The sequence below is a fragment of the Mesoplodon mirus genome, assembly GCF_964341445.2.
Source record: "Mesoplodon mirus genome assembly, chromosome: 2".
In the NCBI taxonomy this organism is placed as follows: domain Eukaryota; kingdom Metazoa; phylum Chordata; class Mammalia; order Artiodactyla; family Ziphiidae; genus Mesoplodon; species Mesoplodon mirus.
In genome coordinates this window covers 70,176,770-70,197,680 of record NC_138977.1, presented here as the reverse complement: position 1 = coordinate 70,197,680, position 20,911 = coordinate 70,176,770, and the positions used below count along the sequence as shown (strand labels likewise).

At 36.2% G+C, this 20,911-nt stretch overlaps 1 protein-coding gene across 2 annotated transcripts in view; it reads right to left on the bottom strand.

The window, feature by feature from the left end:
- TBC1D19 (TBC1 domain family member 19) overlaps positions 1–19,816 on the bottom strand; it is a 167,469-nt gene extending 147,653 nt beyond the window's left edge. For both annotated transcript variants that reach the window (XM_082632706.1, XM_082632707.1), the window contains exon 1: positions 19,615–19,816. In XM_082632706.1, coding sequence (XP_082488832.1) covers positions 19,615–19,713 — 99 coding nt within the window. In that variant the 5' untranslated portion in view covers positions 19,714–19,816. The remainder of the gene's footprint in view (positions 1–19,614) is intronic.
- Positions 19,817–20,911: the final 1,095 nt, after the last annotated feature.

Sequence of the window (20,911 nt, the reverse complement as noted above, 5' to 3'; positions counted from 1 at the left end):
TGTGTTTGTTTTACCACAATAAAAATATTTGTTGGGACTCCCCTGGTGGTCCAGTAGTTAAGACTCTGCACTACCAATGTAGGGGGTCTCGGTTCAATCCCTGGTCAGGGAACTAAGATCCCATATACCCCAACTAAGCCCATGCACTGCAACTAGGGAAGCCCGCGCACCACAACAAAGAGACCACACAGCCAAAAAAAAAATTTGTCAATTCATCTTAAAATAACAATGTAAATCCATTGTATATTAACCTAAATATTTTTATTTAAAAGAACTGTATTTTCAGAAACAAGAATTAGTGAGAAAGAGGCACTGTTTTACATTTTTGCAAATGTCTTTGATGTTTGGATAGTAAAAGACAACTGGAGTCTTCAATCTGCTGTGATACTCCATCTATGGCACTATGTTGTCTTGATTGATGTATATGAAAGTCAGTGTCACAGATATGCAATTGGAAAAGAGAAGGATATTTTAATATCCTTTTCAGATACTGTGGATATTCTCCTTTGATAGTACACTAAATTTGACAAGTAGTAGTTTCCTAAAGATTAGTTGCAATGTGGAATCTGAACATCAATAAACTTTTCACACTTTATTAGAAAAACATGTAGCAATCTGCCTTGCACTTTGAATCAATCTTCTACCTACACATGATTTTGTAACATTATGTACTGATCATTTCAAATATATTAACTAAGTGATGCAGTGGACACATTTCATTAAACAATATAAAAAAGTAAAATTTGTTAATATCAACATCAATATCATCAGAAAAGTCTTTAAGTATTATGTAGCCATCAAAGTCACAGTAATAATACAAGTTTTCCAGAATCTGATTTTTATTTAAAGCTTGGATTTTATCACTGGCAACACATAACAGTTTTCCTTGAAGTGATAGGCTCACTTTGCTCATTTTTAAAGAAAATATCTTCCAAATATCCAAGTCTGAATAACAGTTTTTCAATAGTTTACTCTTATAAGTAAAGATGTTTCATTAAAAAAAAAAAGCAGTTCAGCTTGTACCTCAGTTAATTAGTTAATCACTAGAGTGGTTTTCCTCTAGATAATCATCTTATTTCAATATACAGCAGTAGTGCCTTATGCATAATTTCCATTTCCTCAAACAGGATATTTAAAAAATGTGTATTCAAGAAATGAGATTTAATAAAATAATTGTTTACTGTTTGATCAAGTACACTAAAATTAAACTTTTTTTTTTAACTGAATGTTTATCAGTGAAGAATACAATGACTACTAGTACAGTTTGGTACTAGTTCCCCGATTTAAACCCATCACCATTGCTTTTGTACCATCAGTGCAAATGTCAGCACAGTGAATATTTTTTAAAAAGGCCTTTGTATTTTACAATATAGTTTTGACCTGGAAGGGTCTTAGGGACCACCATGGGTCCACAGACCATACTTTGAGAACCACTGCACTGGACTATAGGTTTCTAGAGGACTTGTCTTTCATCTCTATACCAAAACAATACTTATCACATAGTAAGTACTTCATAAACATGTTTTCAATGAATGCATTACACTAAAGATTCCTTAGGCCTACACCTGCAAAACCCCATGGAACGGGAATTCCCTGGTGGTCCAGGGGTTAGGACTTGGCGCTTTCACTGCTGTGGCCCAGGTTCAACTCCTTGTTGGGGAACTAAGATCCCACAAGCTGCGTGGCACAGCAAAAAACAACAACAACAATAACAAAACCAAACAGGAGGAAAAAAAGGTTACAAATAAAAGTGCATAAAACAAAACGATGGGGAACATGATGAATAGGACATTGTCCTTGTATTTGGAATTTTTAGTCCAGAAAGGAAGATAGCTATAAGAAAATATGTTACAACAGAGGTATCATCCATAGAGAAAGGAACAATTAACTCTAATTGAAGAAACTGGAAAAGGGGAGCAAAGGCGTAGAGGTTGAGAGGACAGACTGAGCAGAGGCATGGGAATGTTCTTGTGCACCATCAGTTTGTAGAAGAGTCAAAGTTCCAATAGAACGTAGGAAAAAATAAAGTGGAGGATGAAGGGGGAACACTCTCTGCATTCCTATCTATCCTGCTCACCAGTGCCTGACTAGTGTCCCAAAAAGCCACCTTTATGTCTTCACCCTCCTCAAAATACCTCAATGACAACTTCACTGCCTATAAAATAAAGACAAACCCATTCTGGCATTTACAAACCTCTAAAAATCTTGTCCCACCCAATTTATATAATCTCATCTCTCTAGAAGTACCCTACAACAGAAACATTCTGCTTAGCCTTCTCACTGTTCCTACACTGGGAATTCACTCCCATCTTCTCACCTTGAGTGCCATCCAAGCCTTCTCCAATCCCAGGGGTCTCCTGTCTCCTTTTAGTATAGTTATACCCTAGTATATGCCAATTCATTTGCATTCTTATTTCAATATTTAACTGAACACGTCCTACGTGCCAGTTCCTCAGTATAAAAAGAAAACCAACACACAGTCCTCCCTCACTCTTGTGGAACTCAAAACGTATTTAGTGAGGTAAACAAAAAGCTAAGGGAGAAGGAAAAAAAAAGGGTGGGGGGGAATAGTGCCCTTTCCCACATCAAACGCAAACATTCTTATCATTAACATAACTGTTTTGTATTTCGTCGAATTTTTCTCAAGAGCCCATCACCACCACAGAAAGGAGGCTCAATTAAAACATGTTGAACTGGGTACCCCCTTTTCTTCCTAATACTTTTGGTTCTTTCTAAAACTGTAAACCAGATTTGTTTCTGTAAGGCCGTAGTTCCAGTGGACGTGCATTGTAGCCAAGAATGAGTTTTAGTTTCAAATTGGAAATTTTGGTTCTGTGCAAGCTGACCATGCCTTAATACTGAATCTGTATTGTATAATTCGAACTCTGCTCTGGTTTCCCTCACCTGAGGATGGATCCTTCACTGTCTTTCTTTTGCTGATGTCCCCAAGCTGACCCCCTTCTTTGCCAGCACTGACTGTCTTATGCCCCTTACTCTACATCTTTACTTCTTAGCCTCCCTTCATAATATATCGTACTTTTCCTTCTCATTTCGACTTGGCCTTACCTAATTCAAGAACCCTACATGACCTTCTCTAAGCAACTCAGTACTGAAATAAAACATGAAGAGATGTACTTACTTACACAAAGCAGATCCACATTTTAATAGTTATCTAATCCCTCAAGTACCTAAATTCTATGGAGACAAGAGGTTCGTTATTTTGAAATCCTGTATACCATGATTCATTTCTTCACTGTCTTACTTTCCAAGATGAAAGGACATGACAGTAGCCAAGGTAGATATTGGTAAGGATGATACCACTCCCTGGCTCACATCAAACACAATCAGAGTCACTGAATTGTTAATTTATATAATAAATGCAGTAGTTCAATATGGAACTTCCCCTACTATATACCAATCCCACCCTAGAGAGAAAAAAAAGATAGAAGATAATAAGCTCTAATCATGGCACAGGAGTTTATATATGTTCTATCCATCCATGCATTACAGAAAATGTATTTAATTAAAATCTATTTAATTAAATCTATTTAATTTTCATTTCCCTAAAATAAATAATAAATAAATGTCAGTTTCTTCTCTCATTTCTACGATCTCTAAACTCTCTATATATGGTACATATTTCTAATAACGATGAATAACAAACGATATTTGAGATACAATTTCGTAAGTTTTTTGGTAAGGGACACCAGCATTAAGATGCTATGGGGGGGGGCTTCCCTGGTGGTGCAGTGGTTGGGAGTCTGCCTGCCAGTGAAGGAGACGCGGGTTCGCGCCCTGGTCTGGGAGGATCCCACATGCCGCGGAGCAACTGGGCCCGTGAGCCACAATTACTGAGCCTGCGCGTCTGGAGCCTGTGCTCCGCAACAAGAGAGGCCACGATAGTGAGAGGCCCGCGCACCGCGATGAGGAATGGCCCCCGCTCGCCGCAACTGGAGAAAGCCCTCGAGCAGAAACGAAGGCCCAACGCAGCCATAAATAGATAAATTAATTAATTTTTTTTAAAAAAGATGCTATGGGGTTCTAGACTCATGACAACATCCTATCAGTTATATTATTCCTTCTCTCTCCAAAGCTTATCTTCTTTCAGATTCCTTCCTTTCACAATTCTATTATTTATAATAACAATCTGAGCAACAAGACTTATTAAGCACTTAATGGAATGGAAATAACATTTGAGGTTTTAAACAACATCCATTTTAAACACAAATAATGCATGATACAAAATAAGAATGTTGATCTGGTGCTAGAGATCAAATTTGGAATTAGGCAATCACTCTAATGTCTAGAGGATGAGTGAACAAATTCAGTTTTAAGATGTAGGTTGACTTCATAATTTAGGAAAACTCAGAAATCAAAAACTATAAGCTTTTTCTAGAAACACAAAATTCCATGTTATTATACCAAGATCTTAAATAATTAAACTTCAACATATAAAAGGATACATTAAAATAAAGTCAATGTTTAATACTAAAAGAAAAGCACTAGTGGCAAGGGAAAAATCTGAAAATCATTTATATTTGTCTTTGAAGTATTCTGTGTGATTTTTATTTTTCTAATTAAGTTGGGCCAACACTGCTGTAGCACTTTCTGAATATACTCAGATAAAATGAAGGCAGTACAGAAAATGTTCGTGGCAGGAAAATGCCCTCCTGATTACATTTTTAAAGGTGTGTAACAAATAAACAGCCAGTTGTTTAAATGTATATTATCAAAGCTGATTGTAAAGTTGCCTTTTAAGAGTTAACTGATTTCTATTAAATGTCTGAGATATTGGATATAAACTAAGGCATAATTGTTATCACTTATTTTTTCAAGCCCAAGACTACATTACATTACTTTTAAAAGATATATAATTATATTCTTTTAGAGTATGAATCTATAATGTTATAGATCTCTTATTTTATCTTAAGAATCAGTCAAATACATGTTTTTGAGTTTCCCATGTAACCATATCCTTACCCTCCTTTATCTTTCCTCCTTGCTCTACTTTTTATTACCTCAAGGCAGTTAACTGCCTGATGTTACATAGATACATAATCTTTTACTGGAAATTCCAAAACCTGAAAAGCTTTGAAAACCAAAGTTTTTTTTATAACTGAATTAGTGGCAAAAATCTGTCCTGACTTGAACTCATTTGGTAGCAAAATCTGATCTGACCTGAATAGACATGACACTATTTATAGTCCTTATTTATCACACTTAGTGTAAAAATTCATACATTTTGCTACATTAATATTAATGTGTATAATTACAAGGTGCTGTAAGACAAATGTAAGGATATTAAATAACATACAAATATGCATGAATTACCTTTCTAAAATTTGAAAAATGTGAATTCCAAAACATATATGCCCCCAGGTTTTGGATAAGGGATTATGGACTTGTATTTATTTGTAATTCTATCATCTGGCCATGAGGGCAGAACTTTATCTTATTCATTGTTTTATCCCCTGGGCCTAGAATTGTGCCTGACACATAGTAAACACTCAATAAATATTTGTTGAATAATCAGAATAAAGAATCACATTGAATTAATAGAAGTGGAGTTCAAAACAGAAAGGAACAAGAAGATGTCTTCAGAGCAGTAATCTCCAAATGAAGTTATAATTTATATAGGTCATGAATCTCTTATTTGCAGTTGTGAAATACAAAAATCTTCAAAAAAAAGTTTTGTCATTACTGCTTATTTTCTGAAACCTCAGGGTTTCTTACAAAATTGAGAAACAGGTATTGACTTATTAGATCCCAAATTAGAATAAAAAGAAATATTTAAAGGAAAAACATTTTTAAAGAAAAGCAGAGTGCCACAGCAGACTTTGAATTCCTTAAGTTAAAGATGCTTTTCGTATTCTTTTATCATTTAGTAAAGTAACTGGCACATAGTAGGTACTCAATATATACTGTTAGAATGAACATTAAAAAAGAAGAATTGGGATTTTTTCCATTTAATAAAGACATGTTGAGCACCCTTCTCAGGCCAGTTATTATGCTAGGTGTAAAAAACAGTAGGACAAGAGACACACAGTCTTTTCTTGCCTTCATGAAACAGACTTTAGCGGGGAAGGCAGATGTTTAAATACTACAGAAAATAAAGTTCCAGGTACTATGGATCACAAAAAAAGAAGTAACTAAACTAAACTGTAAGGTTGTGGAAGATCTATAAAGCTTAGACAGTTGTGGCTGAAAAGTAGAGTGTGAAGAACAGCCACCAAGCTTTGTAGGCCTAATCAAGGACTCTGTACATTTTTCCAAGGGCAATGAAAAGCACTGAGGGGTTTTTAAAAAAGGAGTGATATTCCATTTGGACTTTTAACTCAGACTTCTATTTACTGAGTACTTACTATGTGCCTGGCATATCATCTTGTTCAGTCCTCACAAAATAGGCTTTATGTTTCCAAGTTGTATGTAGGAGCTGGTGGTCGATCAGCATCCCTATGTAGAACAACTAGTAGAGCCAAATAAACAAACAAAAATCCAACTATCTGAAGACAGAAAAGAGTTGTTGAGAGAACAAGAACTAGAGAAACAGAAAGAGAAAAAATCTTGAGAGACGAACTGGCTTCTGTAGCAACATTTTCCCTGGGATCATTATTCTGAGCATGAACAGAAGGCTGAGAATCAGGACAAACCCAGTACAAAGCCTGGTGGAGGGCTAGCAAGGTTAGACAGAGAAATAAGCAGAGGTGTGGCATAGACTTGGAGATCTTAAGCACATGGCCAGTTTTCTCAAGAAAGTTCTTGAATACTAGAACTCTGTGGGGTAGAAGGTTACAAACCTAAGCATGAAACCTGTGAAAAAGTTTTTTAGCAGTCTGACAAGAAAAGGGTTAGAGTCTGAGACCCAAAGGGCAAAGGACCCTTAGAGTATATCAAATTCTTAGCTGAAAACTTGTGAGAGCCAGGAAAGAACCAGAGGAAAATTGATCCTGAAAGTAAAACTCAGCCTCAAACCAGCACACTCCTTAACTGGATTAAGGGAATCAGTCACAAGACTATCTGCCCAGTGGAGGGGAGAGTGAACCCTCAAGAAAGGAGGCATTACAGTTTTTTGGACACAATGTCTGGCAACAAATAAAAGATACTAGGCATCCCAGCAGACAAAATCAGATGAATAAAAGATAAGAGAAAATAACACCATAGACAGAGATCCACATATGATCCAGATTTTGGTGTTAACTGGCAAAGACTTTAAAACAATTGAGTTATATTTTTTTAAAAGAGAAAAACTGGACAAAGTAGATGAAAAGCAGGTAATTTTTCCTGAGAACTGGAATCAATAAAAGAGAACCATTTGGAAATTTTAGAATTGAAAAATACACTAAATGTAAATAAGAATTCATTAAATGGATTTACCAAGAGATATAAAATATCATAAAACAGGATTGGTGAATTGACAGAAGGCCAAAAGAAAATGTCCAAACTGAAGCACGGAGGGAAAAAAATAATGTAAAGTAAAGAAAAAGAGTACTAGAGATAAGTAAGACTCAGTGAAAAATCTAATAGATGTACAAATTGGAGTCTCAGAAAGAAAGGAGAGAAAAATGTGGCAGAACAAATATTCAAACAGATAATGACCAAGACTTTTTCAAAACTGGAGAAAGATATCACCTCAGATTTAAGAAGCCCTACAAACTCAAACCAGAATAAATTAAATGATAATAATAATAATAATAATAATAATAATGCAAACAACAATAATAACACACCAAGGTACATCTTAACAAGACTGCTGAAAATCAAAGATAGACAATGTTAAAACAGCCAGGGTGAGGGTGAGGGACATACATTCAGTGGATAACAAAAAGCCTGATGGATGACTTTACAACAGAAAATAAAGAGGCCAGAAGGCAATGAAATGTCTCAACAGGCTGACAAAAAAATTACTGACAACTTTGAAATTTATGCACAGAAAAAAAAATCCTTCAGAAATAAAGATGAAATAAAGACATCATCAGACAAGTAAAACTGAGCAGCTTGTCACCCAGAAACTTGCACTGAAACAAATACTAAAAAGAGTTGTTATAGCAGAAGAAAAATAATCCCAGGGTAAATATAGAAAAGTAGGAGGGAATAATGAGAAACAAAAAGGATAAAAATTGGTTAAAAAGGAGTAAATATTACTTTTTTTCTTTCTTAAGATAGTCTTAACTTTCCCATTCAGGCAGTTCAGCTACAAATCAGAAACAATCAGAATCGAGGTCAGAGGATTTCAACTCCTTTCTGAAAAATCACATAATGAATGCACTGATGCTGGCAATACCATTAAAAATACTAAAATGCAAAACAAAAAAACACAAAAGCCCCCCCCAGCAAATATTGACTAAATACTTATGCTACAAAAGAATAATAGCAATGTCTTGTGGAATTTAAAGTAAAATGTATAACAAAAATAACACAAAGGAAAAGAGGTATAAATAAGTAAAGTGTTCTAAGTTCTAGCATTACATTACAGGGAAATAGTAAAAAAAAAAATTAGTTTATTCAAGACTACAATTAATCAAGAATAAATGCTGTCTAGGGTAGCTACATAAATAACAGTAAAATAATGTGTAACTATCACATTAATGGAGACGAAAATAGAACAACAAAAATATTTGAATAAAATCTGAATAATCCAAAAGAATACAAGAAAAGAGAGAAAGCAGAATGTGAAGCAAATGTATCAAATTAAAAAACCAAATATTAAGACCAGAAATATAAAACCAAATATACAAGTAAATTCATTAAATGTAAATATACTAAATAATAAAATAAAAAGATTTGTCAGCCTGGATTTAAAAAACAACTATACAAGGATGCTGATGCAGAAAGGGTGAAAATAAAAGTATGCAAAAAGTCATACCATGCAACCACTAACCAAAAAAAGCTGTTGTGGCTATACTAACATCGGACAAAACAGACTTTAAGGTGAGAACCTTATTAGAGATAAAGAAGGACATTTCAGGGCTTCCCTGGTGGCGCAGTGGTTGAGAGTCCGCCTGCCGATGCAGGGGACACGGGTTCGTGTCCCGGTCCGGAAAGATCCCACATGCCGCGGAGCGGCTGGGTCCGTGAGCCATGGCAGCTGAGCCTGCGCATCCAGAGCCTGTGCTCCGCAACGGGAGAAGCCACAACAGTGAGAAGCCCACGTACCGCAAAAAAAAAAAAAAAAAAAAAAAAGAAGGACATTTCATAAAGATTAAGGGGTTAATCCACCAGGAAGCTATCACAATATAAAGCTATATACAACCAATGAAATAGCCTTAAAATTTTTAAAATTAAAAAATTTAGAGAACTAAAAGAAATAGACAAATATACAAGCATGATGGGAGATTTAAACATATATCGTTGAATAGCTGGTAACAAACAGAAAAAAATTCAATAAGATTATAGAAAAGCTGAACAGCATAACTGACACCTGGACTTCAGTGACATATATAGGCAACCTGACCCAACAGTGACAGATACACATTATTTACAAGTGCACGTGGAACATGCAGCAAAACTGACTACATACTAGATTGTAAAGCAAGCCTCAACAAATTTTAAAATAGTTAATCAGTCAGAGAATGTTCTCTGACAACACTGACATTAAGCTGGAAATCAATAACATTGACATGATACTATACATAGAAAATCCTAAAGATGCCACCAGAAAACAAGAGCTCATCAATGAATAGAATAAAGTTGAAGGATACAAAATTAATATACAGAAACCTATTGCATTTCTGCACACTAACAACAAACAATCAGAAAGAGAAATTAAGGAAACAATCCCATTTACCATCACATCAAAACCAATAAAATACCTTGGAATAAACCTACCTAAGAAAGTAAAAGACCTATACTCAGAAAACTGCTAGACATAGATGAAAGAAACTGAAGACAACACAAACAGATGGAAAGATACACCGTGTTCTTGAATTGGAAGAATCAATATTGTCAAAATAACCATACTACCCAAGGCAATCTATAGGTTCAGTGCAATCCCTGTCAAAATACCAATGGCATTTTTCACAGAACTAGAACAAATAATTTAAAATTTTGTATGGAAATACAAAAGACCCCAAACAGCCAAGAAAATCTTGAGAAAAAGAACAGAGCTGAGGAATCATGCTCCCTGACTTCATATTACAAAGCTACAGTAATCAAAACAGTATGGTATTGGCACAAAAACAGACACATAGGGCTTCCCTGGTGGCACAGCGGTTGAAAGTCCACCTGCCAATGCAGGGGACACGGGTTCGTGCCCCAGTCTGGGAAGATCCCACATGCCGCAGAGTGGCTAGGCCCGTGAATCATGGCCGCTGAGCCTGCGCGTCTGGAGCCTGTGCTCCACAATGGGAGAGACCACAACAGTGAGAGGCCTGTGTACCGCAAAACAAACAAACAAAAAAACAAACAAAAAAACCAGACACATATATCAATGCAACATGATAGAGAGCCCAGAAATAAACCCACACGCTTAAGGTCAATTAATCTGCAACAAAGGAGGCAAGAATATACAACAGAGAAAAAACAGTCTCTTCAATAAGTGGTACTGGGAAACCTGGACAGCTACATGTAAAAAAACAAATGTGAACATTCTGTAACACCATATACAAAAATCAACTCAAAATGAATTAAAGACCTGAATGTAAGACCAGATACTATAAAACTCCTAGAGAAAAATATAAGCAGAACACTCTTTGACATAAATCACAGCAATAATTTTTTGGATCCATCTCCTAAAGCATAGGAAATAAAAGCAAATAAACAAATGCGGTCTAATTAAACTTAAAAGCTTTGGCACAGCAAAGAAAACCATTGACAAAGCAAAAAGACAACCTACTGAATGGGAGAAAATATTTGCAAACGGTATGTCTGATAAGGGATTAATATGCAACATATATAAACAGCTCATACAACTCCATATAAAAAAACACTACCTGATTAAAAAATGGGCAGAAGAACTGAATAGACATTTTTTGAAATAAGAAATGCAGATGGCCAAAAGGCACATGAAAAGATGCTCAACATTGTTAATCATCAGGGAAATGCACATCAAAAGCTCATACCTGTCAGAATAGTTATCATGAAGAACATAAGTTACAAATGTTGGCGAGGATGTGGAGAAAAGGGAACCCTCCTACACTGTTAGTGGGAATGTAAATTGGTACAGCCACTATGGAAAACAGTATGGCAGTTTCTCAAAAAACTAAAAATAGAACTACCATATGATCCAGCAATTCCACTCCTGGGTACATATCCAAAAAAACCCAAAACACTAATTCAAAAAGATACATCACCTCAATGTTCATAGCAGCATTATTTACAATTGCCAAGATATGGAAGCCACCTAAGTGTTCATCATTAGATGAATGGATAAAGAAGATGCGAGATTATATATATATATATATATATAGATAGATAGATAGATAGATAGATAGATACACACACACACATATATATATGCATGCAATGGAATACTACTCAGCCATAAAAAAGAACAAAATTTTGCCATTTGCAGCAACATTGATGGACTTGGAGGTCATTATGCTGAGTGAAATAGGTCATACAGGAAGACAAATGCTATATGATATCACTTATATGTGGAATCTAAAAAATTTTAAAACTAGTGAATAAACAAAAGAGAAGCGTACTCACAGATACAGAGAACAACCTAGTCATTACCAGTGGGGAGAGGGAAGGGGGGAGCAATATAGGAGCAGAGGATTAAGAGGTACAAACTATTAGGTATAAAATAAGCTACAAGGATATATTGTACCACATGTTGAATATAGCCAATATTTTATAACAACTATAAGTGGAATACAACTTTTAAAAATTGTGAATCACTATATTGTACACCTATAACATATAATATTGTACAGCAACTATACTTCGAAAAAAGTACAAAAAAAAGAAAATATTAATGGCTTGGAAATTAAGCAATATACTTCAGGATAGCCCGTGGGCCAAATTTTTTAAATGACAAAAAAAATAGGAAATGTTTTATACAAAAGGATAGTAAAAATATAACTCATTAAAACTGTGGAATGCAGTTAAAGTAGTGCTTAGGGGAAAAATCATAGCCTTAAATGCATATTTTAGAAAAGAAAAAAGTCTTGAAATCCATGATCTAAGTTTCCATCTCAAGAAACTAAAAAAAGAACAGCAAATCAATCCCAAAGAAAATAGGAGAAAATTAATAATAAAGATGTGATCCAAAATTAAGAGAAAACTGCAAAGCCAAAACTGGTTCTTTGATGAGATCAATTAAATAGATAAACACCTAGCAAAACTGTTCAAAGACACACACGCACACAAATTTTCATAATCAGAAACTGTGACAGACTTTTCAGACATTAAAGAGAAATAATAGTTTATTATAGACAACTTTAAGCCAATTATTTATGTCGTTTAAATGAACACATTCTTTAAAAAACACAATTTATCAAAGCTGACAAGGGAAGGGATGTGAGAACAGATGTATATGTATGACTGATTCACTTTGTTATAAAGAAGAAACTAATAAAAAAAATTAAAAAAAAGAAAGAAAGAAAGAAAAAGCTGACAATAGAAGGAATAGAAAATCTGAATACTCCTATATCTATTAAAAATTGAATCTGTTTTTTAAAATCTTTCCAACACAATGCTGAAGCAGAACAAAACTGGAGGACTGACAACTTCAACTTATTATAAAGCTACCAAAATCAAGACAATGTGGTAATGTTAAAAAAATAGACAAGTAGATCAATGGAATAGAATAGAGACTCAGAAATACCAACACAAATATAGTCAACTGATCTTTGAAAAAAGAGCAAAGGCAATTCAATGGAGCAAAGACAGTCTTTTCAACAAATTGTACTGGAACAACTGGTCATCCACATACAAAAGAAAAAAAAGGATCATAAACGTAAAACCCAGATCCATAAGACTTCTAAAAGATAACATAGGATAAAATCTAAGTGACCTTGGGTTTGGTGATTAATTCTTAGACATAACACCAAAAGCATGATCCATAAAAGAAAAAATTGATAAGTTGGACTTCATTAAAATTAAAAACTTCTCTGAGAAAGATACTGCTAAGAGAATGAAAAGACTGGCCACAAATTGGGAGAAGATAGTTGCAAAGCACATATCTGATAAAGAACTTGTACCCAAAACATAAAACAGACTCCTAAAGCTCAACAATAAGAACACCCAATTAAAAATGGGCAAAGGACCTGAAGGGACACCTCACCAAAGAAGACATACAGATGGCAAATAAACATATGAAAAGATATTCAATATCATATCTCACTAGGGAATTGCAAATTAAAACAACAGTGAGATATCACAACACACCTATTAGAATGGTCAAAATCTAAAACACTGATAACACCAAATGCTGGTGAGAATGTAGAGCAACAGGAACTCTCAATCAGTGCTGGTGGGAATGCAAAAATGGTATAGCCGCAATGGAAGACAAGTTGTCAGTTTCTACCAAATTTTTACCATACAAGCCAGAAATCATGTTTCTTGGTATTTACCCAAATTAGCTGAAAACTTATGTCAACACAAAAATCTACCCAGGAATGTTTATACCAGTTTTATTCATAACTGCCAATCTTGGAAGAAACCAAGATGTCCTTCAACAGATAGTGAATGTATAAACAAACTGATACATCCCCACAATATAATATTATTCAGAAAAAAAAGAGCTATCAAGAAACAAAAAGACATACAGTAACATAATGGACATTGCCAAGTGAAAGAAGTCAATTTGAAGAAGCTACATACTGTTATGATTACAACTATAGGACATTCTCAAAGGCAAAACTATAGAGACAGTAAAAAACCAAGTGGTTGCCCGGGGCTCGGAAAGAGGGAGGGATGCGTAGGTGGAGCACAGGGGATTTCCTTAGGACTGTAAAACTATTCTGTAAGATACTGGAATAGTAGATACATGGTATTATACATTTGTCAAAACCCATAGACCTATGTAACACAAACAGTGAAACTTGATGAAAACTGTGGACTTTAATAATAATGTATCAATATCAATTGGTCCACCAATAGTAACAAATGTACCACACTAATGCAAGATGCTAATAATAAGGGAAAGAGTACATAAGGAAAGGGGATGTATGGAAACTCTGTACCTTTTACTCAATTTTTCTGTAAGCCTAAAACCATTCTAAAAAATAAAGTCTACTAATTAAAAACAAAACACAACAAAATAAAAAACCTTCTCAAAAGAAAATCTGAGACACAGGCTTCAATGGAGAATTCTTCCAAACATTTAAGAAAGAAATAACACAGTCTCATAACATTTTTGTATCAAATAGAATAGAAAAAAAGGGGGGAACATTTCCCTACCATTTTATCAGGCCAGTATAACCTTATATAAAACTTGTCAAAAACATTACAAGAAAGGAAAATTACAGACCAATCTTTCTCACTGACATAGATTCAATCCTTCAGCACTTACTATTGGACTTCTGCTAATGCATAGGATGTGGACAGCCAGAACAAGAAACATCACTCCCACCCTAACAATGAGAAAAAGTGGTATAATCTACAAAATCATAACTTTTGAACTCACCATAAAACTGAAGTTTTAAGACGATCAAGTGAACTAAATTCCAAAGAGTAACAAGCCCCTCTAAAGACAGATGGGACTCCAAACTATTTCATATTTGGCAAAGCACAGGAGGAAAAGGAGCCTACCGAAGAATTCAGCTAAAATTGTTAACTGTTATTGATTAGATGTGGGCTAGCATGTCAGTTGAGAAACACTGGGAGCTCAAAACCCAAGGGGAATTCACACTCACTTGCATGCTCTTCTCCATAGGTCTCCATCAGGATGGAGAGCAGGAACTGCAGAGGCCCCCTTCTGTGGCACAGGTGTGCAAGAAAGGATATGCTACCACTACAAAACAAGCATGCAACCATGCCACCTTGCCCAAACTCTCTTCTCACTTGAGGAAGAGGCCTTAAACCTCTGAGGGAGGCAATAATTTGTTGCTTCTGGGGGTGAGATAGATACAATAACTGTCTTCCTCACGGAAACGTAAGAAAACTCTCACAGGCCCCAAATCCTGTACCAGTACATAGCAGAGGTAAGCCAGAACTAGGAAGAGGCAGGAATCTCTCTTTCACCCATTATTTGCCACAAGGTAAAGTTTGGCTGCCAAAAGCAGAAGAGAAAGGAACATTGTCAAAGACCCACTCCCAAGGCACCTGGACTGAGACAGGACCAGGAGGACAGAAAACGCCTGTATCTACCATGAGCTTAGGACTGAGTAACAAACAACAGACTACAGCTGAGGAAGGGATCAGAGCATGGAGAGAGACCTCCCTCTGTGGCACAGGCAAACGAGACAAATGAAAACTGAGGATATAGACACTGAGAAAAACCCCCCAGTACCCCAGGACTATTTCTAAGAACAAAGTTACAGCAGCCCACTGAATTTGAAGCTTGTGGTACACTGACGCTAATGACAGTAATAACAAAACTCAAGCCTAGCTTGGCTCCTGACTGTACTGACTGACGCCTCCATACTCAGTAAAGATATAGAACACTTGAACAAAATTGTCAATATACTTGACCTAATTGACATGTATAGTACAGTAACAGCAGAATGCTCATGCTTTCCAAGGACATGTGGAACATTCAACAAGATAACCTGAATGGCCTCACACATGTTTTAAAAATTAAATTTTTTATTAAAAAATGTTCCCTCAAAGAAAACTCCAGCCCCCAATAACGTTATTGGGAATTCTACCAAACATTTAAGGAGGAAATAATATCAACTCTATAAAATTCTTCCAGAAAACAGGAGAGAAGGGAACACTTCTCAACTCAATTTAAGAGATCAGCATTACCTGATATCAAATCTAGACAAAGATGTTAAAGTAAAACTATAAACCAATATCCTTTATAAAAATACTCACAAAATCTTCAACAAAGTGTTAGAAAATTGAATCAAGAAATATATAAGGACAACGCATTATAGCCAAGTAGAATTTATCTTAGGAATGCAAAATTGGTTTAACAATCAAAACCAATTAGTATCATTCACCATATCAACATATATAAAAAATCACATGAGCATCTCTCCAGATACAAGAAAAGTATTTAACAAAATTCAACATCAATTAGTAATAAAACACTCAGAAAACCAGGAATAGAAGAGAGCTTCTTCAAGCTAACAAAAAGCATCTATACAACATTGCACTGGTGTCACTAGCCAGTGTAACAAGGCAAGAAAAAGAACTAAAAGGCACACTGATTGGAAAGGAAGAAGTAAAACATCTTTATTCATAAATGACACATATACTTGGAAAATACTAAGCAATCTACAAAAATGGTACTATAACTAACAAATAAGTTTAGTAAGTCTCCAGGATACATGGTAAATATACAAATATCAATTTTATTTCTGTATACTAACAACAAGTAATTGGAAACTGAAATGAGAAAAAAAGTCAGCATGTTAATAGTATCAAAAACACATGAAATACTTGGGGAAAATCTTAATAAAATATGTGCAATATTTGTGTACTTAACTATAAAACAGTGATGAGAGAAAATGCAGATAAGAATAAATGGAGACACAAAGCATGTTCATTGGCCAGAAAATTCAATACTGTTAAGATGTCAAGTCTCCCCAAATTGATCTCTACATTCAACATAACCCCAATACAAATCCCAGTAAGTTTTTTGTAGTAATTTACAAGATGATTCTAAAATTCATATGGCAAAGCAAAGTACCCAGAGTAATCAAAACAATTTTGAAAAAGAGAAACAAAGTTGGACGACTAATTACCTGATTTCAAGACTTACTATAAAGTTATAAAAATGAAAATAGTGTCGTATTAGCATAATAATAGACAAATAGATCAATGGAACAGAATAGAGTCAGAAATATTCACCCATGCACGCGTGCGCACGTGTGTGTGTGTGTGTGTATACTAAATAAATTTTCAGCAAAAGTGCCAAGAAAATTAGTGGAGAAAGGATAGATTTGTCAACAAATAAGTACTAGAAATAGGTATGGTACTGGACATACACATGCAAAAAACAACAACAACAAAAAGCTTTACATTACATCATAAACAAAAATTGACTTAAAATGGATTCTAGATCTAAATGTGCAAGCTAAAACTAATAAAACTTCTAGAACAAAACATAGGAGGAGCTTTTTTTTCTTTCTTTTTTTTTAAACATATGGAATTTAGCGTTTTCTGGTTTTCCCTCTTGACATGATACCATTTATTTATTTTTTATTTTTTATTTTTTTAACATCTTTATTGGAGTATAATTGCTTTACAATGGTGTGTTAGCTTCTGCTTTATAACAAAGTGTGTCAGTTATACATATACATATGTTCCCATATCTCTTCCCTCTTGCATGTCCCTCCCTCCCACCCTCCTTATCCCACCCCTCTACGTGGTCACAAAGCACCGAGCTGATCTCCCTGTGCTATGCGGCTGCTTCCCACTAGCTATCTATTTTACGTTTGGTAGTGTATATATGTCCATGCCACTCTCTCACTTTGTCACAGCTTACCCGTTCCCCTCCCGATATCCTCAAGTCCATTCTCTAGTAGGTCTGTGTCTTTATTCCCGTCTTACCCCTAGGTTCTTCATGACCTTTTTTTCCCCCTTAGATTCCATATATATGTGTTAGCATATGGTATTTGTTTCTCTCTTTCTGACTTACTTCACTCTGTATGACAGACTCTAGGTCCATCCACCTCACTACAGATAACTCAATTTCAGTTCTTTTTAAGGCTGAGTAATATTCCATTGTATATATGTGCTACATCTTCTTTATCCATTCATCTGTTGATGGACACTTAGGTTGCTTCCATGTCCAGGTTATTGTAAATAGAGCTGCAATGAACATTTTGGTACATGTCTCTTTTTGAATTATGGTTTTCTCAGGGTATATGCCCAGTAGCGCGATTGCTGGGTTGTATGGTAGTTCTATTTTTATTTTTTTAAGGAACCTCCATACTGTGGAGAAACTTTTTGTGACCTTGGGGGAGGCAAAGATTCTTAGGTAGGGCACAAAAAGCACAAATCATGAAAGAAATTGATAAAAATGTATGTCTTCAAAATTCTAAATTTCTGCTCTTTGAAAGACCCAGTTAAGAAAATGAAAAGATAAACCACAGACAGGGAGAAAGTATTTTCAAGCTGCATATCTGATAAGGGACTTGTGCCATATATAAAGAATCCTTACAATTCAACAATATGAGAACAAACACAATTTTTTTTAATAGGCGAAAGATTTGAACAGACTACTTCACCAAAGGAGATATAAACATTTGATAAGATGCTCAATATCTTTAGTCATTTGGCAAATGCAGTTAAAGCCACAATGGGGTATCATTATGCTCCTACTAGAGGAGTGTAATTATAAATAAAAATTAATTAAAAACTGACATCAAGCACTAGCAAGGATGCAGAACAATCCTCATAACTGCTGGTGGAAATGCAAAATAATATAGCCACTTTGGAAAAGTTTGGCAGATTCTTATAGACATACACTTACCATACAACTCAGCAATTCCACTCCTAGGTATTTATCCAAGAGAAAAGAAAACTAAAAACCAAAACAAAGGGCTTCCCTGGTGGCGCAGCGGTTGAGACTCCGCCTGCCAATGCAGGGGACACGGGTTCGTGCCCTGGTCCAGGAAGATCCCACATGCTGCGGAACGGCTGGGCCCGTAAGCCATGGCCGCTGAGCCTGCGCGTCCGGAGCCTGTGCTCCGCGACGGGAGAGGCCACAACAGCGAGAGGCCCGCGGACCGCAAGAAAACAAAACAAAAAACCTATACCAGAAAACATGTATTGGCTTTACTCATAATCTCTATAAACAGAAACAACCCATAGCTCTATAACCAAAAATGCCCAGCAACCAATGAATGGATAAACAAATTGTAGTACATCCAAACAATGAAATATTACTCAACAATAAAAAGGAACAGAACTACTGAAATACCAACAGCACAAAGGAATTTCAAAAGCATTATGCAAAATGACAGAAACCAGGCACAAAACTTTAAATACTATATGATTCCATTTATCACATTCACACACAAAAAAGGAAAGATCTCCTGATCAATCTCTGCATCCAAAGAACTTAGCATATTAGAAAATACTCGATAAACGCCCAGTGGAGTGTTAGACGGGCAATCATTGCAGGGAGGGTAGAGTGCAAGAAGATGATAAATAGACGCGAAAGCCAAAATGTACCTGGGGGCTCAAACCCACCTACAGGATGGAAAAAGTGAAGGAAGGTATAGTCCAACCTACCTCCACTGACGCCAGCAGCTTAAAAAATTAGACCCTGTAAAGGACTACAATATGAATGAATAGCCTCAGCGGTTCTCTAGCCTGAAGAAAGGCGTGATGTGCCCCACCTTTCTTTAAAAAAAAAAAAAAAAAAATCTATTACCCTCACGCCCGAAGCTGAGCAAGTGGAGCTTACACCTGGAAGGGAGGTTTTTCCCTGCCCAGGAGCGGAGCTGGAGAGACCCGAGGCGGGCTTCGGCTTAGATCAGCGGGGTGCAGAAGGAGCCGAAGCACCGCCACGGTCCCGCTGGTCTCCATCCCTTCCCACTCAGCCTCACTTACCCAGGCCTGCCGTTCCAACTGAGCGTACAAATTGGAGCCCTTGAGCTTTTGGACTATCTGGGCAATAATGAGAGCGAGATCCGACTCCTCCTGCAACATTTCCCCTGTCCTAGCCCGCCAAGCAGCGGGGGCAGGACGCTAGCGGGGAGAGAACCGGCTACATACGCGGTCCCACTCAGGGCCAGTGACACTTCTCGGGGACCTTATTACGCAGGGACTCCTCCAGCGGGCGTTACCAGGCAACTGCCGGGCCGTGTGTCCGTTCCTCTCTGGTCCCCCCCCACGCCTGAAGGCTGCAGCAACCTGCGTTCCGCTGGCAGAAAATGACCTGCGGGGTGGGGGGAGGGGAGTAGGTTTTCACTCCATTGTTCCTGCTTGGTCTGTTGTTGAAAGGCAGGAGGAGGAGCTCTTTCCTCTAGAGCCACAGCGCCTCTGATGCACCAGGGGAAATCAGAAAGTTGTGTATTTTGTGTTTTATTATAAAGGAAAATAATAGGAAAATATTGTAAAGGAAAATAATAACCTTCCAATCTCTACAGAAACAGGGCAGTGCACACAACGACATGACAAATGACTTCCAAAAATTATGAGGCTCTGATGCTAGTTGTGTGAACTTGGGTGAGGTGCTTAAATTTCAGAACTCAGTTTCCACCTCAGTAAAATAATACCCAGTTGACAAGATACTCTGATGATTAGCTGAGGTAACACTTGTGAGGGGGCCTAGCACTGTACTTAGCACTCCATTTCCCCCCCCCCTTCTCTTTCTGTTCTCTGGGGTCTTATACCAGGAATAAATAGACAGCATCTCCTTATCTAACAGCTACAACTTAACCAAGAAGCATTTATTGATAGGTTTTCTGTGAAGCATTGGCAATTCCAGGATAGCTAAGACATTGTCCCAGGCTTAAAGAATATGCCATCTAGATTTCTCTTCTTCCATGCACTCATTCATTCAATCAAAAATCAATTCAAAATTCATTCAGCTTTCAACTTATTGAGCATTTACATACAAGAAACTATGTGGACAAAAAGGTAAATAAAACATGGTTCTTGACATCAAAGTAACATAGCAAAAATTTTTAGAACTAGAAGTAGCTGATTTAATTAGTTGAATGGCATTCCAAAAGCCAGCTAATATAAGGCCTATGGAATAATACATGTATTAGAATAACCTCACCAAAATAATCAAGAATTAATTTCAAATGTGGGTGTGCATATATTTTAAGCAGAAAAGATGTAGATTCCAAGAAAACAGACCAAGATTGCTGCAAAAGCTAGTCTAACTGCATTAAATTGT